General features: G+C 42.8%; 1 protein-coding gene across 3 annotated transcripts in view; it reads right to left on the bottom strand.

Moving 5' to 3' along the window:
- ATAD2 (ATPase family AAA domain containing 2) overlaps positions 1-16,107 on the bottom strand; it is a 393,801-nt gene that overhangs the window by 274,394 nt on the left and 103,300 nt on the right. For all 3 annotated transcript variants that reach the window (XM_030218745.1, XM_030218753.1, XM_030218736.1), the window contains exon 6: positions 2,476-2,566. In XM_030218745.1, the coding sequence (XP_030074605.1) occupies positions 2,476-2,566 (91 nt within the window). The remainder of the gene's footprint in view (positions 1-2,475; positions 2,567-16,107) is intronic.

Below are 16,107 nucleotides of genomic sequence, written 5' to 3' on the forward strand. Positions count from 1 at the left end.
CCTCCTAGTCTGATCCCTGGAAATGTCAGTGAAAGACAGGATGTCTCTTAATACCTGTGCTTCCGAGCAATAAAACCAGAATCAATGCTCAGGAAAAACAATAGAAATAAACCACTGTCTCCACAAACTGTGCCTTCACAGGAATATACGCTTCCTTGGTAAAACTAACCAAATTGTATTTCAGGCCAGGACAAAGAAGGGCACACACACACACACACACCCTCCCCCTCTCAACTGCATTCCACACACATCTCCCTGCTAAGCACAGACATTAATTTACTGACAGACATCAGGCAGACCCTGAGAAGCAGTGCTGTAAGCCTAATTCTAGATAAAACACCTTTTGCAAAGTCACCCTAATGTGTGTATTAGTTGGAGTTAATACAAACTCTCTTTGGTTTTATCAGTGTACAGGGCATTACAATAATCTAGTCATGATGTTATGGCATAGATCACTGTGGTCAGACTTGTTTTTTCAATATATGGAGAGAGATTTTGTAGCTGCCTTAAGTGATAGAAACAATTTTTAAAGGTTGTTTGAATTTGCAGGATTAGAGTGAGTGATGAATCTAGCAGTATCCCAAGATTCCTGACCTGTGATTTTGGAAGAGTTCATATTTCCCAAAAGGTATTTTCAAGTCAGGTATTTGTCCACTTGTGTTAGGTACCCAAATAATCTGTTTTGCTTGGGTTCAAGAAGAGAAAAGAGTTTTGTATTATTGTTGTACTTTTCCTAGTGATGACATAGTTTTTTTTTTTTATTTACATTGTAATCAGCATTGATCCTTTGTGGGTTGATAACAGAATATACATTTTTATTGTATTGTATGCCTAGTCCCGAGCTGCAGTTAGGCATGCAGTTTACTCCGAGCTGTGGGTAGATCTGATTCAATGGGCATGAGTATTGAACATCAGCATAGATGTAGAATTTTGTGTCCATCAACCAAAGCATTTCAGCAAGGGATTTGAGGTACATATTAAATAAAATGAGACAGTATAGATCCCCTGTGGCACTCCACAGTTTAGTGTCAAAAGTAATGATGTGCTGTTGCTGAACAGAACTTGAACAGAACTGAATGTGTGTGTCTACAAACAGGATTTGAACCATGTAAGTACTGGGCCACTGATACATCTTAGGCACCCCAATAACACCCCAAAAAGGCTCTTACTTGTTGTATGTACCCACAAAGCATAGGTTTTGAATCTCAACATTTAAGTTTCTTCTAATTTATTTGCAAGAAATATAGTGCCTTTAACTAGGGGAACTCGTGTCTCCATTGTAACTTGATACTTCTTCAGACTTAACAGTCCAATCTGTGGGCAGTTACTCAGACATTTTAACTGACTAGAAACAGACCAATTTAACTCAGAGTAACAGTCAAGATTACTTTCCAGTTCTAAGCTAAAAATGAGGCCATCCAAACTGAATCAAGGAGTTTGGGGGGGGGGGGGGGGGGGGGGGGAGGGAGACATTGTTCTGGAGTGAATATCCCAGCCATGAATCTACTGCTATTGCCATAGGATCTTCAAAAAGAGGTTCCAATCTCTTCTGCAAATACACGCAATGAGATCACTGTCACACTCAAGGCTGGCCCAAGGCCCTACCCCACTGTAGTCAAGCATCTCCCATTCATCATCTCATTCCCTTTCCCACCCCTTGATCCTGTACCCAACATCTTCCCCTCTTCACTACCCCCACTGCCGCCCTACCTTTTACTGGACTTAAATTGGAAGCAGACTTGAGCCGGCATGGGGTTCAAGGAAAACAAGCTCTTGTGTCCTGCTCTTCTTCCCCACTCCTCCATAACTGGCTTTAGAAGGAACAAGGCACTAATGCACTAATGGAGCACAGGCCTGTAATTAAAAACCCCACATCAGCACCAAGTCTGCTTTCAACATTAGCTTGAATCTGAAAAGAGGTAAGGCAGCCACAGTGGTGGTGGCAAGGGAGATGGGGAAGAGAATAGGAAATGCTTCTGAACTCCCCATCCCCTGCCAAAATGCTGCCACCCTAAGTGGACACCTAATATGCACGGTGGTGGGGCCGGCCCTAGTCATACTGTAGTCCCAACCATCACCTAACTACTACTAGCATTGTTTCCATAGTAATGTTTTTAAAAATTCCTTAAAGTTTGAGCAAAAGACTAACACAGAATAAAAAAAAATCTGGTACTAATGTTAAGAAATATTCCAAGTCACAATAGCAGCCAGTTAAGAGTTCAGTCAGTGTCTTGGTATTCACTCTTCCTCTGAAAGCTGCGAACTGGTCAGACTTTTAAGATATCATTAATAAGCATGAGAGAGAAATATGCATGTCTACTACCTTGATTGCATGCAAATTTCTTATGTTTCTTTGGAATATCCTGAACACGAATACCCAGTCAGTAGAACATAAAAAAAAAAAAAAAAAAGAGGTAAAGCTAATAAAGTGGTAAGATTTCACTATACTGTGAAAAAAATGCAACAATTACTGACCACCACTTTCATCTGGATTATCAGTTGTTTCTTCATCAGTGTGCTGAACTTCTCTTTTCTTCTTCACTCGAGAATATATATCGAGATTTTCCTAATTAACAAAGAAGAATCAAACAGTAGCATATGTTTACTATCTCACTGTAGAGCTGCCTATTATAGATATTCATAGTATATACCCATTTATTCATAGAGATAAAGCAAGTATCATAGCATGCACTGAGAACCAATGCCACAAGCACTGGCTTGAGTTCAGCATGCATAAGACAACAAAAATTACCAGATTTTAAACACCTTTTATCCTTTACCCTTTTTTTTGTTAAAAACATTTGTCTTTTCAACTGCAGAGAGTAAGCCCTGTATCTGTACCAAGGGGGGGGGGGGGGGGGGGGGGGGAGAGAAAACAGACACAAACTGCTCAAAACCAAACATAACATCCTCCACTCTTAAAGGTGACAGAAAGCCAATGGTCCGTTTTTGACCAACAGCCAAAAAAACTAACAAAAAAAAAAAGAGAAGGTACTTACCTGTAAGCAGGTGTTCTCCAAGGACAGCAGGCCTTATATTCTCACAGATAGGTAACACGGGTCCTTGTTGCTGGTCCGGAGCTTGTAACAAGCTTAAAAAAAATAAGTCTTTCAGAGCAAGACACCATCGCAGATGTGTGAGTGCCTTCCCACCCGCCTTCAGAGCAAGGGACCTCCAGTACAATATAAAGCATAATAAAAAGGAGATACCTCCAAGAGGAGGTGGTAAGTATGTGAGAATACCTGCTACAGGTTAAGTACCTTTGCTTTCTCCAAGATAAGCAGGCCTATAATTCTCACAGATGGGAATCCCTAGCTACCAGGCTCACCAAAAACCACCACCAGTGGTCAATTGAACCTCGCAACAGAAGGACAAAAAAGTAATCAACCTGAAACTAAATACAACTGGGTGAGAGTGCAGCCTGGAACAGAACAAAATGGGCCTAGAGGGTGAAGTTAGACTCTAAACCCCAAACAAATTCTGCAGCACTGTCTGTCCAAATCAGCGTCACGTCTGGTATCCTGCTCAAGGCAGTAATGAGATATGAATGTGTGGACTGAAGACCATCGCAGCCTTGCAAATTTCTTCAACAGAGGATGACCTCAAATGGGCTACTGACACAACCATGGCTCTGACATTGGGAGCCACGACATGGCCCTTAAAGGTCAGTGTAGAGAAAAAGTTTTGCTAATATAGGGTTAATCGTTCTTACAATTTCCAAGTAAATGTAGATTCCAAAAAGAGGAACAGTTGAGCTCTGACCATGTAAGTAGAACTGAATATTAGATATGCTTTTGGTCAGATACCTTACTACCAGTCTAGAACTGTAACATGTTAATGACAGACACACAGGCATTGTGAAACTGCACGTAGGCATTGTAAGAGAAAGGTCTATAAGAGCGGGGGGGGGGGGGGGGGGGGGTTAGAGTCAGACAACCTCCTGACTGATGTTGGAATTTTGTCTCTCTTGCGCAAGAATAAACCTGTTTGTATTTAAGTTGGTTTGGTGTCTTGAGATTCGTGAGTATGTTAAATTAAAATTCTTTTAACAGCTTGGTCCTTTGAGCCAGAACCAATAGCTCTTCCTATGTCACGGTCGGAACTGCTGTGCACATGGATTTTGAATAAATCCTTGAATTAAAAGTCCCCCAGGGAAATCATGAAAAAAGGGGCAGGGTCTTCTGACACTTGAAGAGTGACGGGTTTTTTTGTTTTGTGCATCACAATTCGCATGGGACCAACTTAGGTAGTGGTGTGTCTTGTTTGTCCTTTTAAATTGCTGAGATTTGGAGCAAGGACTTTTTTTTTTTTTTCAATCTGGGATTGATTGCCATAATATAAGAAAAGAAGTCCAAGGTTTGGAACCCACTCAAAGAGGAGGGCGGACACTTTTTTTTTTGCATAGTGTGAAAAGAAGTCTGTCATCTGGGATCTGCTCAGCCATAGCCGGTGTGAGAGGGCTACTGGAATAAACAAACTCTGTGCGGTTAAAGATAAGAGACAGTTGGTAGGAATTTGGAATTCCTGAAACCGACAGTTTCATAGCTATGAGAAATTTACGTTGTAAGCGTGTTGTGTGTGCATATCTGTGTTGTGCCTTACGAGAACTCCAAAGCAAGAGATCCTTGGCTGGGATCCTAATTTTATGCATAAACATAATCCAGATACCATGTTGTATTTAAATAAATGGAAAAAGAAGTTTGGATTTGATGGTAAATTAACTGTTGCATCCTGTTAGAAGTTATTACAAGACTAGTAAAAAAGGCTTGTTTCCGAAACCAATGAAACGGGCGCTAGCATGTGGCTTTTTTTGTGTGTGTGTGTGTGTGTCACAGAGTTATTGTGTGTGTGTGTGTGTGTGTGTGAGGGTGGTGTGTGTGTGCAGGTTGTTGATGTGTGTCTTTTTTGTTTTGTTTTTTGCTTGGGGGTTGGGGGATGTGCTGTGCTGTCCTTGGTCGCTGTTTGCTGCTGGCTGGGTCGCGGGTAATCCTTCCAGCTGGGCCGCAGCTTGTCCTGTTCGCCCACGTCCCAGATGGTGATGGGCACGTTGTTTTCCGGCTCCTCTGACTCCATGTCAAGCGATCCCAAATATAGTCTGTGCTATAGGCCCTCTGGCACTCTTCAGTACTGGCATTAGGCATTTAAAAATTCCCCCCCCCCCCCCCCCCCCCCCCCCCGGTCTATTTTTGCACATACCCACAGCAGGAATATTCTTCTCTCGTTCCAGCGGTTGTTCTGTTCTCTCCGTGCTGCACAGATAATGAGCCATTCTGCTGGGGAATGCTCCTCCCTTATTGTCACGTAGTTTCCTCTGATTGGTCCATCTTACGTTGCCTAGTGTTGCCTGGGAACGGTGTTGTGATGGTCCTTTGTGTTTCAGAATGTTGAGGGTGTTTTTTCTGATTGGTCCGTCATGCGAGGGCGGGGCAGAGAGACATGGTCAGTATTGTGGCTTCACCACCATGAATCCATGAACCCTTCAGGGAGTGACTGAGTGACTTCAGAACATTGTCTTCAGAACGTTGAGAGTGAGTTTTATTATAGCAGATATTGGAAATTATGAGATCACTAACCCTAATAACCCTAAGAAGCCCAAGACTGTTTCCTAGAATCTTGTAAACGGCAATAATTGATGAAAAACGGCTGAAATCTGAAACAATGTGTTAACACAGGAGGATGACCCCCTAAGTAATTAAACCCCATACTCAGCCAGATCCTAATGATGGACTTACTCCACCACCTTATTCAGAACCATGTAAGCCTAGCTGCCCTATGGTACAGAACCAGTCATCCCCATTGTATTACATAGAGCTAGCCATGTTACTAGAAGTGGGAAATCATGGGGAGAGTGGCAAAGTAAAAGTCCCCATTCATGGCAGATAGATTTGAATTTTAATTCTGCGATTTACTGAAAGGTGCATGACACTTTATTGGAGGAAGAACTTGTAAATGGTTTTGTGGAAGCGGGAGCATGATATTAAATTGTACAATGTAAATGCCATAATAAGTATATGTGTGCATAAGTGCAGTCCAGTTTATGCTTTCTTTTAGGGAGCATATTTAGCCATGTTCTTTTGATAATTGCCTTGTTTTTAAGTTACGTGACAAACTTTATTTTAAGAGCACTAATGTTTAAGAAATTCCTGAAAGCTTACCATTAATTCTTTTGAATTCTCTGTGGTATGTTTCTTCACTAGATAAATTCCTGACAGGCTCATTTTTCTTAGTTTTCAAGGCTACAGACCAATGTTCTCAAGGTCTGCCTTAAAAAAATAAATATCTTTACAGTTTATGCAAGTTGTGAACTTCCCTGTGTAATACTGGGGCTGGATGCAAAATTGGTGGCATAATACAGGAACCATTGTCTAAATTAATAGAAATTTTGAGCCTGAAAGTGGTAAATGCAGTATGTGCCAAGTAATTGCATCTAAAGCTTGCCCATGTAATTTATTAGGGAGAGATCATCTGCATAGCTTAGGAATTGCTATAGTGCCAACTGACAAGGGGTTAAGAGCTTTCAGAATTGAGAACGGCACATATGTAACACAGGCTGTAAAACCTTTCATTTATTTCTATGACTGCCAGACTGATATTCAGAAAGGCAAAATATGAAAGTGCCAGACCCCTTAGAGAAAAATTGCATTGGCTCCCACTAAAAGATCGAATTGCATTCAAAATTTGCACCTAGGTTCATAAAATCATTTATGGTGATGCCCCATCTTATATGTCAGACCTAATAGATTTGCCAGAGAGAAAACAACAAAAGTTCATCACGTACTTTCTTAAACCTCCATTATCCCAACTGCAGAGGACTTAAATACAAATCTAAACATACATCTAGCTTCTCATATATCTACACACAACTATGGAATGAATTAACGATCACCATAAAAACACGATTTGACAACCTTCCGGAAATTACTGAAGACTAACTTGTTCAAAAAGACGTACAAAAAGGATCCCCCATAACAAACTGACTCCTAAATTGCACCAGATAAAACTATTATGGAACTCTTATTTTAATTACCCCTCTCATTACTGAATATTATATCTTGTCCTGATCTCATTATGCTATATTTTACCTATTTATCCACTTCTAATCCTACATGATATTCTTACGCACCTTATCTGTAACAGTTCTGAAATTCTTATTAGTTAATATGATTGCTACATTCTTACACACCTTATCTGTAACAATATTTTGAAATTCTTATTCCATTAATGTGATTATCATTGTAACATATTGTGAGCCACATTGAGCTTGCAAATAGGTGGGAATATGTGGGATACAAATGCAAATATATAAATAAATAAATAAATAGTCTGGATCCAATTACAAATGGCCCATCCTCTGTGAGTACAGAACTATTGCAGACAGCACAGACTCTTGTTAAACAAACAGCTGTACAATTTATGTGTCCTGAGGATTTGCATTGCACCACATACTATACTCATACATCAAAGCCTGATTCTTTGGATGAGACAGCTTTCTTAAAGCTGAAACAGTGTCAGATAACTATTTTGAAAATGTATTGGGATGACAAAGGGTTTTGTGCAGCTCATGTACAGCTGACTGACATATTGTCAGAGAATCATCTCTATAGATCAAGATATCCCTGTCTAAACCCCATCAGGCTAAATGGGTAGATGTCAGCAAATTTGTCACTACTTGTGTAAATAATAATTGAGGACCTCAAAGAACATGGACTCCAATTTAACCCCATAGTGGGTGCCTGGTCAAAGTTGATATTATGAGCCACGGTGGCGCTGCCCACAGTACACCTGACAGAGTTTACATGTTGCTAATTTTTACACTCTTGTATTTCTGATGGCATGCTAATTTTGTAATGCAGTTTCCTTATTTCCAGCTGGTTGCACTGCTCCATAATAAAAAAAAAATAAATAAAAAAAAGGGACCATATTATCTGTTGCAGCTTGACTGTGAGGTTTATAACAAAACAGGATTTCACGGTCATGCTGGACTATAAGATTGTACGCAACTGATTTTACCTTTAAATTTAGTTACAAGAACTGTTAGTCTACTGAAATATTAAATGTGTTTATAGATATATGTATGCTCTTTACTCCAGGTAACAGATTTCAGAGAGATACCTCCCAGGAAGAGTATCTAGATGAGCTTCCTTGCCTGAAACTGTTGTGTGCAGCTCTAGAAGGAAACTGCCCTAATCTTCTTTGTTACTTTAATATGTTTTGTATAATCTCAGGATTTTCAGCAGATGCTCACACCTGGTTATTCAGAAAAGGTGAAATCTACCATGATAAAGATTTACATTTATGTTTTGCATTATAGGGTGTCTAATCATGGAAAAGATGGATGAAAATTCCCATTCATTTTTGAGTAATTCTATGTGAAAGGTTACAGAGATGTTCAACTAAATGATTTGTAATGAGACATTGTAAAAGTTGGTAGCTGTTCATGTGCAATTTGGATGCACTGTTTACCAGTAAATATTGTGAAATGTCACATGGCAGAATATCTAGAAAATACACTGTACGTTGTTTAGAAGCTCTAAGTGAATAAATGTGTGGACGTATGTCCAAGTGTTTTAATAGGGAAATGTATGTGAATTATGGTATACTCTTTTGCGATAGGCTACAATAGCAATTGATCTTATTCTACATTAACTTTAACAAGAATTGCATAAAGTATACACCTGAGAACAGCATTGAGCTGATGCCATTTTGTTCAAGAACAGGCCAGGCATTAAACAGATTGTTTCACTTGTTGGAAACTGTAACCTTTATGACCTCAGGCCTATAAACAACTATAAAGTCCTCATTGCTCTGCTATGCTTACTTGATCTTTCAGAAGCATGACGTTACCTTCTATGTGACACTAATTACAAATTTACAAATATCAGCCTGACCAGCTGGTATATAAGAAGAATTTCACCCAATCTATACAGGACCGTATAGTATCCAAACAGTGATACCTACAGCTGCATCGCTAGAAGGAGACTTTCGTTAGACTTATTTGTGAAATTTCCATTTACTGGATGAACTGTTAAATTCTACTCCAGCATTTAAACTGTTGGTCTGATTGCATGAATATTGTTTTTTGTACATTTTGAATTATAATGATATCTTTCTGCTTGTTAGGCGTAAACTCATACGTTAATTCCTTTACTCAGTTCATCAACCTTACTACAGCAACTGATTGTTTCCTGTTTCACAATGTTTCTGTTCATAGGAAAGAAATTATAAGACCTGTCTTAAGAAAATATTATGTTGCAATAGTGAGCCATGGGCTAAGCCATGTCTCAACAGGAGGGATGGAAACAAGAATATTCACAGCATACGGGTTTTCACAATACTTTAAAAATTTTCTGTTCAGTATGCTAAGCACAATTTTCAGGGAAGACTGGATTTTATTGAATTAAATAAATGTGAAAACAAGAAATATTGCTTAATAATCATTGATATGTTTTCAAAATGGGTAAAGACGTTCCTAAGCAAGACAACTGACGCCCTGACAGTGGCTAAGGCTTTGGTAAAAGAAGTCATACCACAGTATGGCATTCCAGAAAGAATTTATAGTGACAATGGTCCCTACTTTAAACGCCATTATTTCTCTGTTAGGGAAACAATTGGCCATTGACCTGAGGAACCATTGTGCCTACCACCCCCAATCAGCAGGACTGGTGGAGAGCCACAATGGAATCTTCAAAAGCAGATTGAGAAAGATAATGGCAGAAACTGGAAAGAAATGGATGTACTGCCTCCCCTTGGCCATGCATATAACACCAGCAGGGAGGACAGGATTAACTCCCTTTGAAATTTTATTTGGAAGGCAGTATGTGATCCCTCAGTTTGCCTCATTGGAAAAGAGTCATGAGGAGGCTGAGGAATCACTGGCAACATATATGAAGACAATGTTAACTAACAGAGGAGAAGTTTTTCTGTCTAATGTCATTCCAGATCAGTTTGAAGATCCTGCACACACAAAACTTGGAAGGATCCTATTTACTTTGGACTTTTCCGAATTGAGGCCTTATCGGCCGCTGCTGTGAAGCTGCAAAACCATACTTCCTGCTTCAGATATCTGAAGTCTGCTACCTGTATGTCGTTTAAAGACATACTTCATACTGAATGTTGTGATATTGAGTACCCTTCATATTGATCGTTGTAACATTGATGATTAGAACGGTTCTAGAGTTTTCATTTATTTCACTTTTGGCATTATTTTCACTGCCTTGCCCCAACAGTTTTTGTTAATAAAAAGAGGATCTACATTTTGTATTACTCCAACATTTGTGAAAGAACTGTTATAACATTTTAATTCTCTCATGTCTGTTTTGAGTTGGTATCCTGGTCCTGATGATAACACTGCCTGGAGTCCTTACATTAGGTTTCGTATATTGTGTGAACCTTTACTTGACAGTTGGACCACAGGCCCCGGGACTCTTACTTTAGAAACAATTGACTTCTATGGGATTGGTCTACTTAAACTTGAACAGGGAAGCATACCATTACCTAGACCTAACACTGGAGAATTGGTACACTTTTGGCTGATCTCATATATGATACTAGATAGAGATTAGCACCCACGAACCCACTGGGGGGCCATCCCTTTACCGCTTCCATTCTGTTTTTCATTTTCTGTTGTTGGTCAGTAGGGCTCTTCGGTCCACAGATCCTGAACTTATTGAGCTCGGAAAGGTCCAAGCAGGAGACGGGGTCCTAATCAAGGTCATCAAGAGGAAAACTGGGCTCCACCTCGCTGGGAAGGTCCATACCAAGTACACCTGAGTAGCTGAACAAAGTACCTGGGTACACCTATTGCACTGCAAGAAGGTAGCAGAACCAGGAGCTTGAGATTAGGCAACCAGAGTAGACCAACTTCTCGCAAGGTTAAGCCCAGCTGCAAAGGGGAGGTGCTTCAATAGGAACCCTCATCTCAAACCCGGTGAAGAAAACAACCACCCAAGCGAAAATTTAGGGTCGAAATGGAGGCCTTAACATCTGATCCAGACAACCAACATTACCTTTTATAAGGGTTAGACCAGTACAGTGGAAATAGATTTTTGTGAACTAACTCGCTGCAGAGGACGAGAGTCAGCTGCGAGACTTACACGGTCTGACAAGTATGTATGATTCCTTCCCACAAATACTCCCGGAACCCGTCAATGCACTATATGGAACCTAGCTATTTGGAGCACGAGCTCCACCCCTTGGGGGTATTAACTACTAAAAACACAAGATGATACTGAGATCCAAAGCAGAGTCCGAATGTACTGATGAAACAGATCGCAATAAACTACGAATTACTTTACAAACACCCCAGAAGGCAGATGAGCGTTTATATGCTGTGGGAGCATATGTGTCTGGGACTGATCCCACTGGACACTTCTTTATTCAAATACTGAAAAGAAATATTTCTCAAGAGAACGTTGAACTTACCCAGCCTAAAATGATCAGATTTGAAAATCTGACCATTGAAGAAAAACTGGAACTTGAAATAGGTTAGCAGGGAGGAAAAAAAAAAACTAATGGATGGCATGGGTAATCTATACTACTGGGAAAACAAACAAGTCTATGTGGCGTGTGCTAAGGCAAGACTTTCCTTGGGGAGCATACCCTTCAGATTTGAGTCCTGAAGGATTGTAGTGCATGGTCCAGCTATATAACAGCAGCTACTGACCCAATGGAACCTGCCTTATGTCACACCTTTTTCCCTCCACCAAAAGAATAATTAGACCACCCACAGTAACATCATACCCAGGTAACTACACTTGCTTTTCTATAGAAGGACGAGGAAAGCGACAACATCTGAAGCCACTACCAGACTCGTATTGCAATCATCGGGTCAACTTGATGAGAAAACAGAACCCTAAATACCATCTCAACTGGTCAAGACCAAGGAAGAGCTGATGTCTGGTGAAAGTGTGGAGACATCCTTCTCAGACCCCATCTTCCACAAGTGTGGCACAGGGAGTGTGCATTAGTACAAGTTGTTATGCTTTTATATGATACCCACAGGAACACTGGAACTGCCAAAATCAGTTCTACACAGAATGAAGAGGGCAGTGATACCTGGCGGATCATTTGATCCACATGTGTATGTGGATGACATTGGGGTGCCTCGAGGGGTACCCAATGAGTTCAAGGCAAGGAACCAGGTTACGGCTGGATTTGAATCCTTCCTCTTCTGGTGGGTAACAATTAATAAAAATGTGGATTGGATCAACTACATCTATTACAACCAGCAGAGGTTTGTTAACTACACTCGATATGCTGTGAAAGGAATTGCTGAGCAGCTGGATGCCACTTCAATGATGGCAGGGAAAAATCGACAACCATTGGATATGCTACTGGCAGAGAGGGGTGGCCAGATGTTTGAAGAGTTTTGTTGTGCATACATCCCGAACAATACAGCTCCCGATGGAATCACCACCAAGGCGTTGACTGGACTAAACAGCCTTTTTTTTTTTTTTTTTTTAATATTTTTATTAAGGTTTTTACATATTTAAAACAAATGCTGATAACCACAATTTAACCATGCTTCAATTGGACTGCCCCCCTCCCTATAATATAGCTAATAACTGGTATAGGTACATAATACATCTTTACTCTATAGCTAAATCATGGAGCTGCCATTAACCTGGGCACATCCAAGTCCACTTCATCTATTAGCCTCCAGGCTGCATATTTGTCCCATTGTTTGTAGAATTGCGTAATCCGTCCTGTCTTTATTGCTGTCAATTTGGACATTTGATAAACGTAGACCATTTTATGTACCACCCTTATCACTGGTGGCAAAAAAGGTTGTTTCCATGCTGAGGCTAGCGCAATCTTTCCTGCTACTAACCACATCGATGCCAAACGATGTGTTGCGGATGTTAGGCCTGCCGGCTAAAATTGCAGTAGACATGTCTCCATCCTCAGGGGATAACGGCTCCCTAAGAAGTTTTCTAATGTCCGAATTGTTTCTAGCCAGTATGTCTACGCCTTAGGGCACGTCCACCAAATATGAGCCACATCTCCAGTCTCTCTGCATCCTCTCCAGCACCAACTACTTTCCTTCTTATACATTCTTGCTACCTTATTGGGTGTCAGGTACCACTGGTACAACATCTTATAACCATTTTCAATTGAAGAGCTAAAAATAGATACTTTAAGCAAGTAACTCAATGCTTTTTCCCAGCTGTTGCTATCGTACTTCTGTTGCATAACTTTTTCCCACCTCTGGGTGTAGCGCTCTAATGGGTTTAAATAGGATCTCAATGCTCTGTATAGACGGGAAATACACCCCCTCTGACTTCCCCCTCCCATAGCCTTTTCTATCGCCGTATCCTCAAGGGCGAGCTCTCTTTTAGCTCTTCGATGTATGTAATCCCGAATCCTGTGATAATGATATAGGTGGGACATAGGGAGTTCGAATTCCTCTTGGAGATCTGCAAATGGTATCATGCTCCCCTCCTCTCAAATTTGATGTAGTGCTACCAGCCCTTTCTGCTTCCAGATTCGGAACACATTGTCTGCTGCTCCTATGGGACATCCCATAGCTGTCTGTATTTTCATACGCCTAAAATGTTTCCTGCCTGGTAGCAGCTTCTGTCGCAATGTATTCCAAGTCTGAAGGGGGGAAACGTATTGCGGGGGGTGCTTGTCGTATACATGTTATCAGTTGACTCTGTGGGGCCCATAATATAGCATCTAGTCTCTCCATGGCAGGAATTCAGAGGCTCAAAAGGAGGTTTCATCAGCTGGGTGAGGACGACGTTGAGATCCCATGACACCGTAGGAGGCTTGACAGGGGTCCTTGACAAAAGCAAGCCTCTCATGAATCGAACGACTAAAGGCTCTCCAGAGATGGCTTTACCCTCTAGATGATGATGGTAAGCACTAATCGCACTAAGGTGATTCCTTACTGAGTTGGTCTTGAGGCCAGACTCTGATAAGTGCAGAAGGTATTCAAGCAGGTTCTATGCAGGACAAGAGCGAGGTTCTAGGGCCTTGCTCTCACACCAAACGACAAACCTCCTCCACTTTAAAAAGTAACTCTTTTTAGTGGAATCCTTTCTAGAGGCAAGACACGGGAGACACCCTCAGACAGACCCAATGAAGCAAAGTCTACGCCCTCAACATCCAGGCCGTGAGAGCCAGAGACTGAAGGTTGGGGTGCAGAAGCGCTCCGTCGTTCTGCGTAATGAGAGTCGGAAAACACTCCAATTTCCACGGTTCTTCGGAGGACAACTCCAGAAGTAGAGGGAACCAGATCTGACGGGGCCAAAAAGGCGCTATCAGAATCATGGTGCCGTGGTCTTCCTTGAGCTTCAGTAAGGTCTTCCCCACCAAAGGTATGGGAGGATAAGCATACAGGAGGCCGGTCCCCCAATGGAGGAGAAAGGCATCCGACGCTAATCTGCCGTGTGCCTGTAGTCTGGAACAGAACAGAGGCAGCTTGTGGTTGGTCTGAGAGGCGAAAAGGTCCACCGAGGGAGTGCCCCACTCTCGGAAGATCTTGCGTACCACTCTGGAATGGAGCGACCACTCGTGCGGTTGCATGACTCTGCTCAGTCTGTCGGCCAGACTGTTGTTTACACCTGCCAGGTAAGTGGCTTGAAGAAGCATGCCAAACTGGCAGGCCCAAGCCACATCCTGACGGCTTCCAGACACAGGGGGCGAGATCCGGTGCCCCCCTGCTTCTTGATGTAATAACATTGCAACCTAATAGTCCATCGACATGAGCTCCCCACCCCAGGCGAGATGCATCCGTCGTCAGCACCTTCGTGGGTTGTGGAATTTGGAATGGACGTCCCAGGGTCAAATTGGTCCGAAGTGTCCACCAGTGCAGCGAATTGCGGCAACTGGGGGACAGGCGGATGACATCTTCTAGATTCCCGGTGGCTTGGCACCACTGGGAAGCTAGGGTCCATTGAGCTGATCTCATGTGAAGACGAGCCATGGGAGTCACGAACTGTAGAGGCCATATGACCCAGAAGTCTCAACATCTGCCGAGCTGTGATCTGCTGAGACGCTCTGGTCTGGGAAGCGAGGGACAGGAGGTTGTGGGCCCTCGCTTCGGGAAGAAAGGCCTGAGCCGACTGAATTCAGCAGAGCTCCTATGAATTCCAGAGATTGGACTGGCTGGAGATGGGACTCTGGGTAATTTATCACAAACCCCAGCAGCTCCAGGAGGTGAATAGTGCACTGCATGGACCGGAGAGCTCCTGCCTCCGAGGTGTTCTTGACCAGCCAATCGTCGAGATACGGGAACACGTGCACTCCCCGCTTGCGTAGATACGCCATGACCACCACGAGGCATTTCGTGAACACCCGTGGGGCAGAGGCGAGCCCAAAGGGCAGCACACAATACTGAAAGTGCCGTGTCCCCAGGCAGAATCTGAGATACTGCCTGTGGGCTAGCAGTATCTGGATGTGAGTATAAGCGTCCTTTAAATCCAGGGAACATAGCCAATCGTCTTTCTGAATCATTGGCAGAAGGGTGCCTAAGGAAAGCATCCTGAACTTCTCTTTGACCAGGTATTTGTTCAGGCCTCTCAGGTCTAGGATGGGGCGCATCCCCCCTGTTTTCTTTTCCACAAGGAAGTACCTGGAATAGAATCCCTGCCCTTCCTGCCCTGGTGGCACGGGCTCGACCACATTGGCGCTGAGAAGGGCGGAGAGTTCCTCTGCAAGTACCTGCCTGTGATGGGAGCTGAAGGATTGGGCTCCCGGTGGGCAATTTGGTGGAGTGGAGGCCAAATTCAGGGTGTATCCGCACCGCACTATTTGGAGAACCCACTGGTCGGAGGTTATCAGAGGCCACCTTTGGTGAAAAACTTTCAACCACCCCCGACCAGCAGGTCGTCCGGTACGGACACTTTGATGGCGGCTATGTTCCCATGGATCCAGTCAAAAGCCCGTCCCCGGCTTTTGCTGTGGAGGCGCAGGGGGCTGCTTAGGCGCATGCTGTTGACGGGAACGAGCGCGCTGGGACTGTCCCTGTGCCTGAGGCGGCCTTCGGGCCGGCTGGGTGTACCTACGCTTGTTGTAGGCGTAGGGTGCAGCCTGCCTGGCCCGGGAAAAATGTCCACCTGCTGAGGTGGATGCTGAAGGCGTCCGGTGGGAGAGCTTGTCGAG

The sequence above is a fragment of the Microcaecilia unicolor genome, chromosome 1 (assembly GCF_901765095.1).
Source record: "Microcaecilia unicolor chromosome 1, aMicUni1.1, whole genome shotgun sequence".
NCBI classification, from domain to species: domain Eukaryota; kingdom Metazoa; phylum Chordata; class Amphibia; order Gymnophiona; family Siphonopidae; genus Microcaecilia; species Microcaecilia unicolor.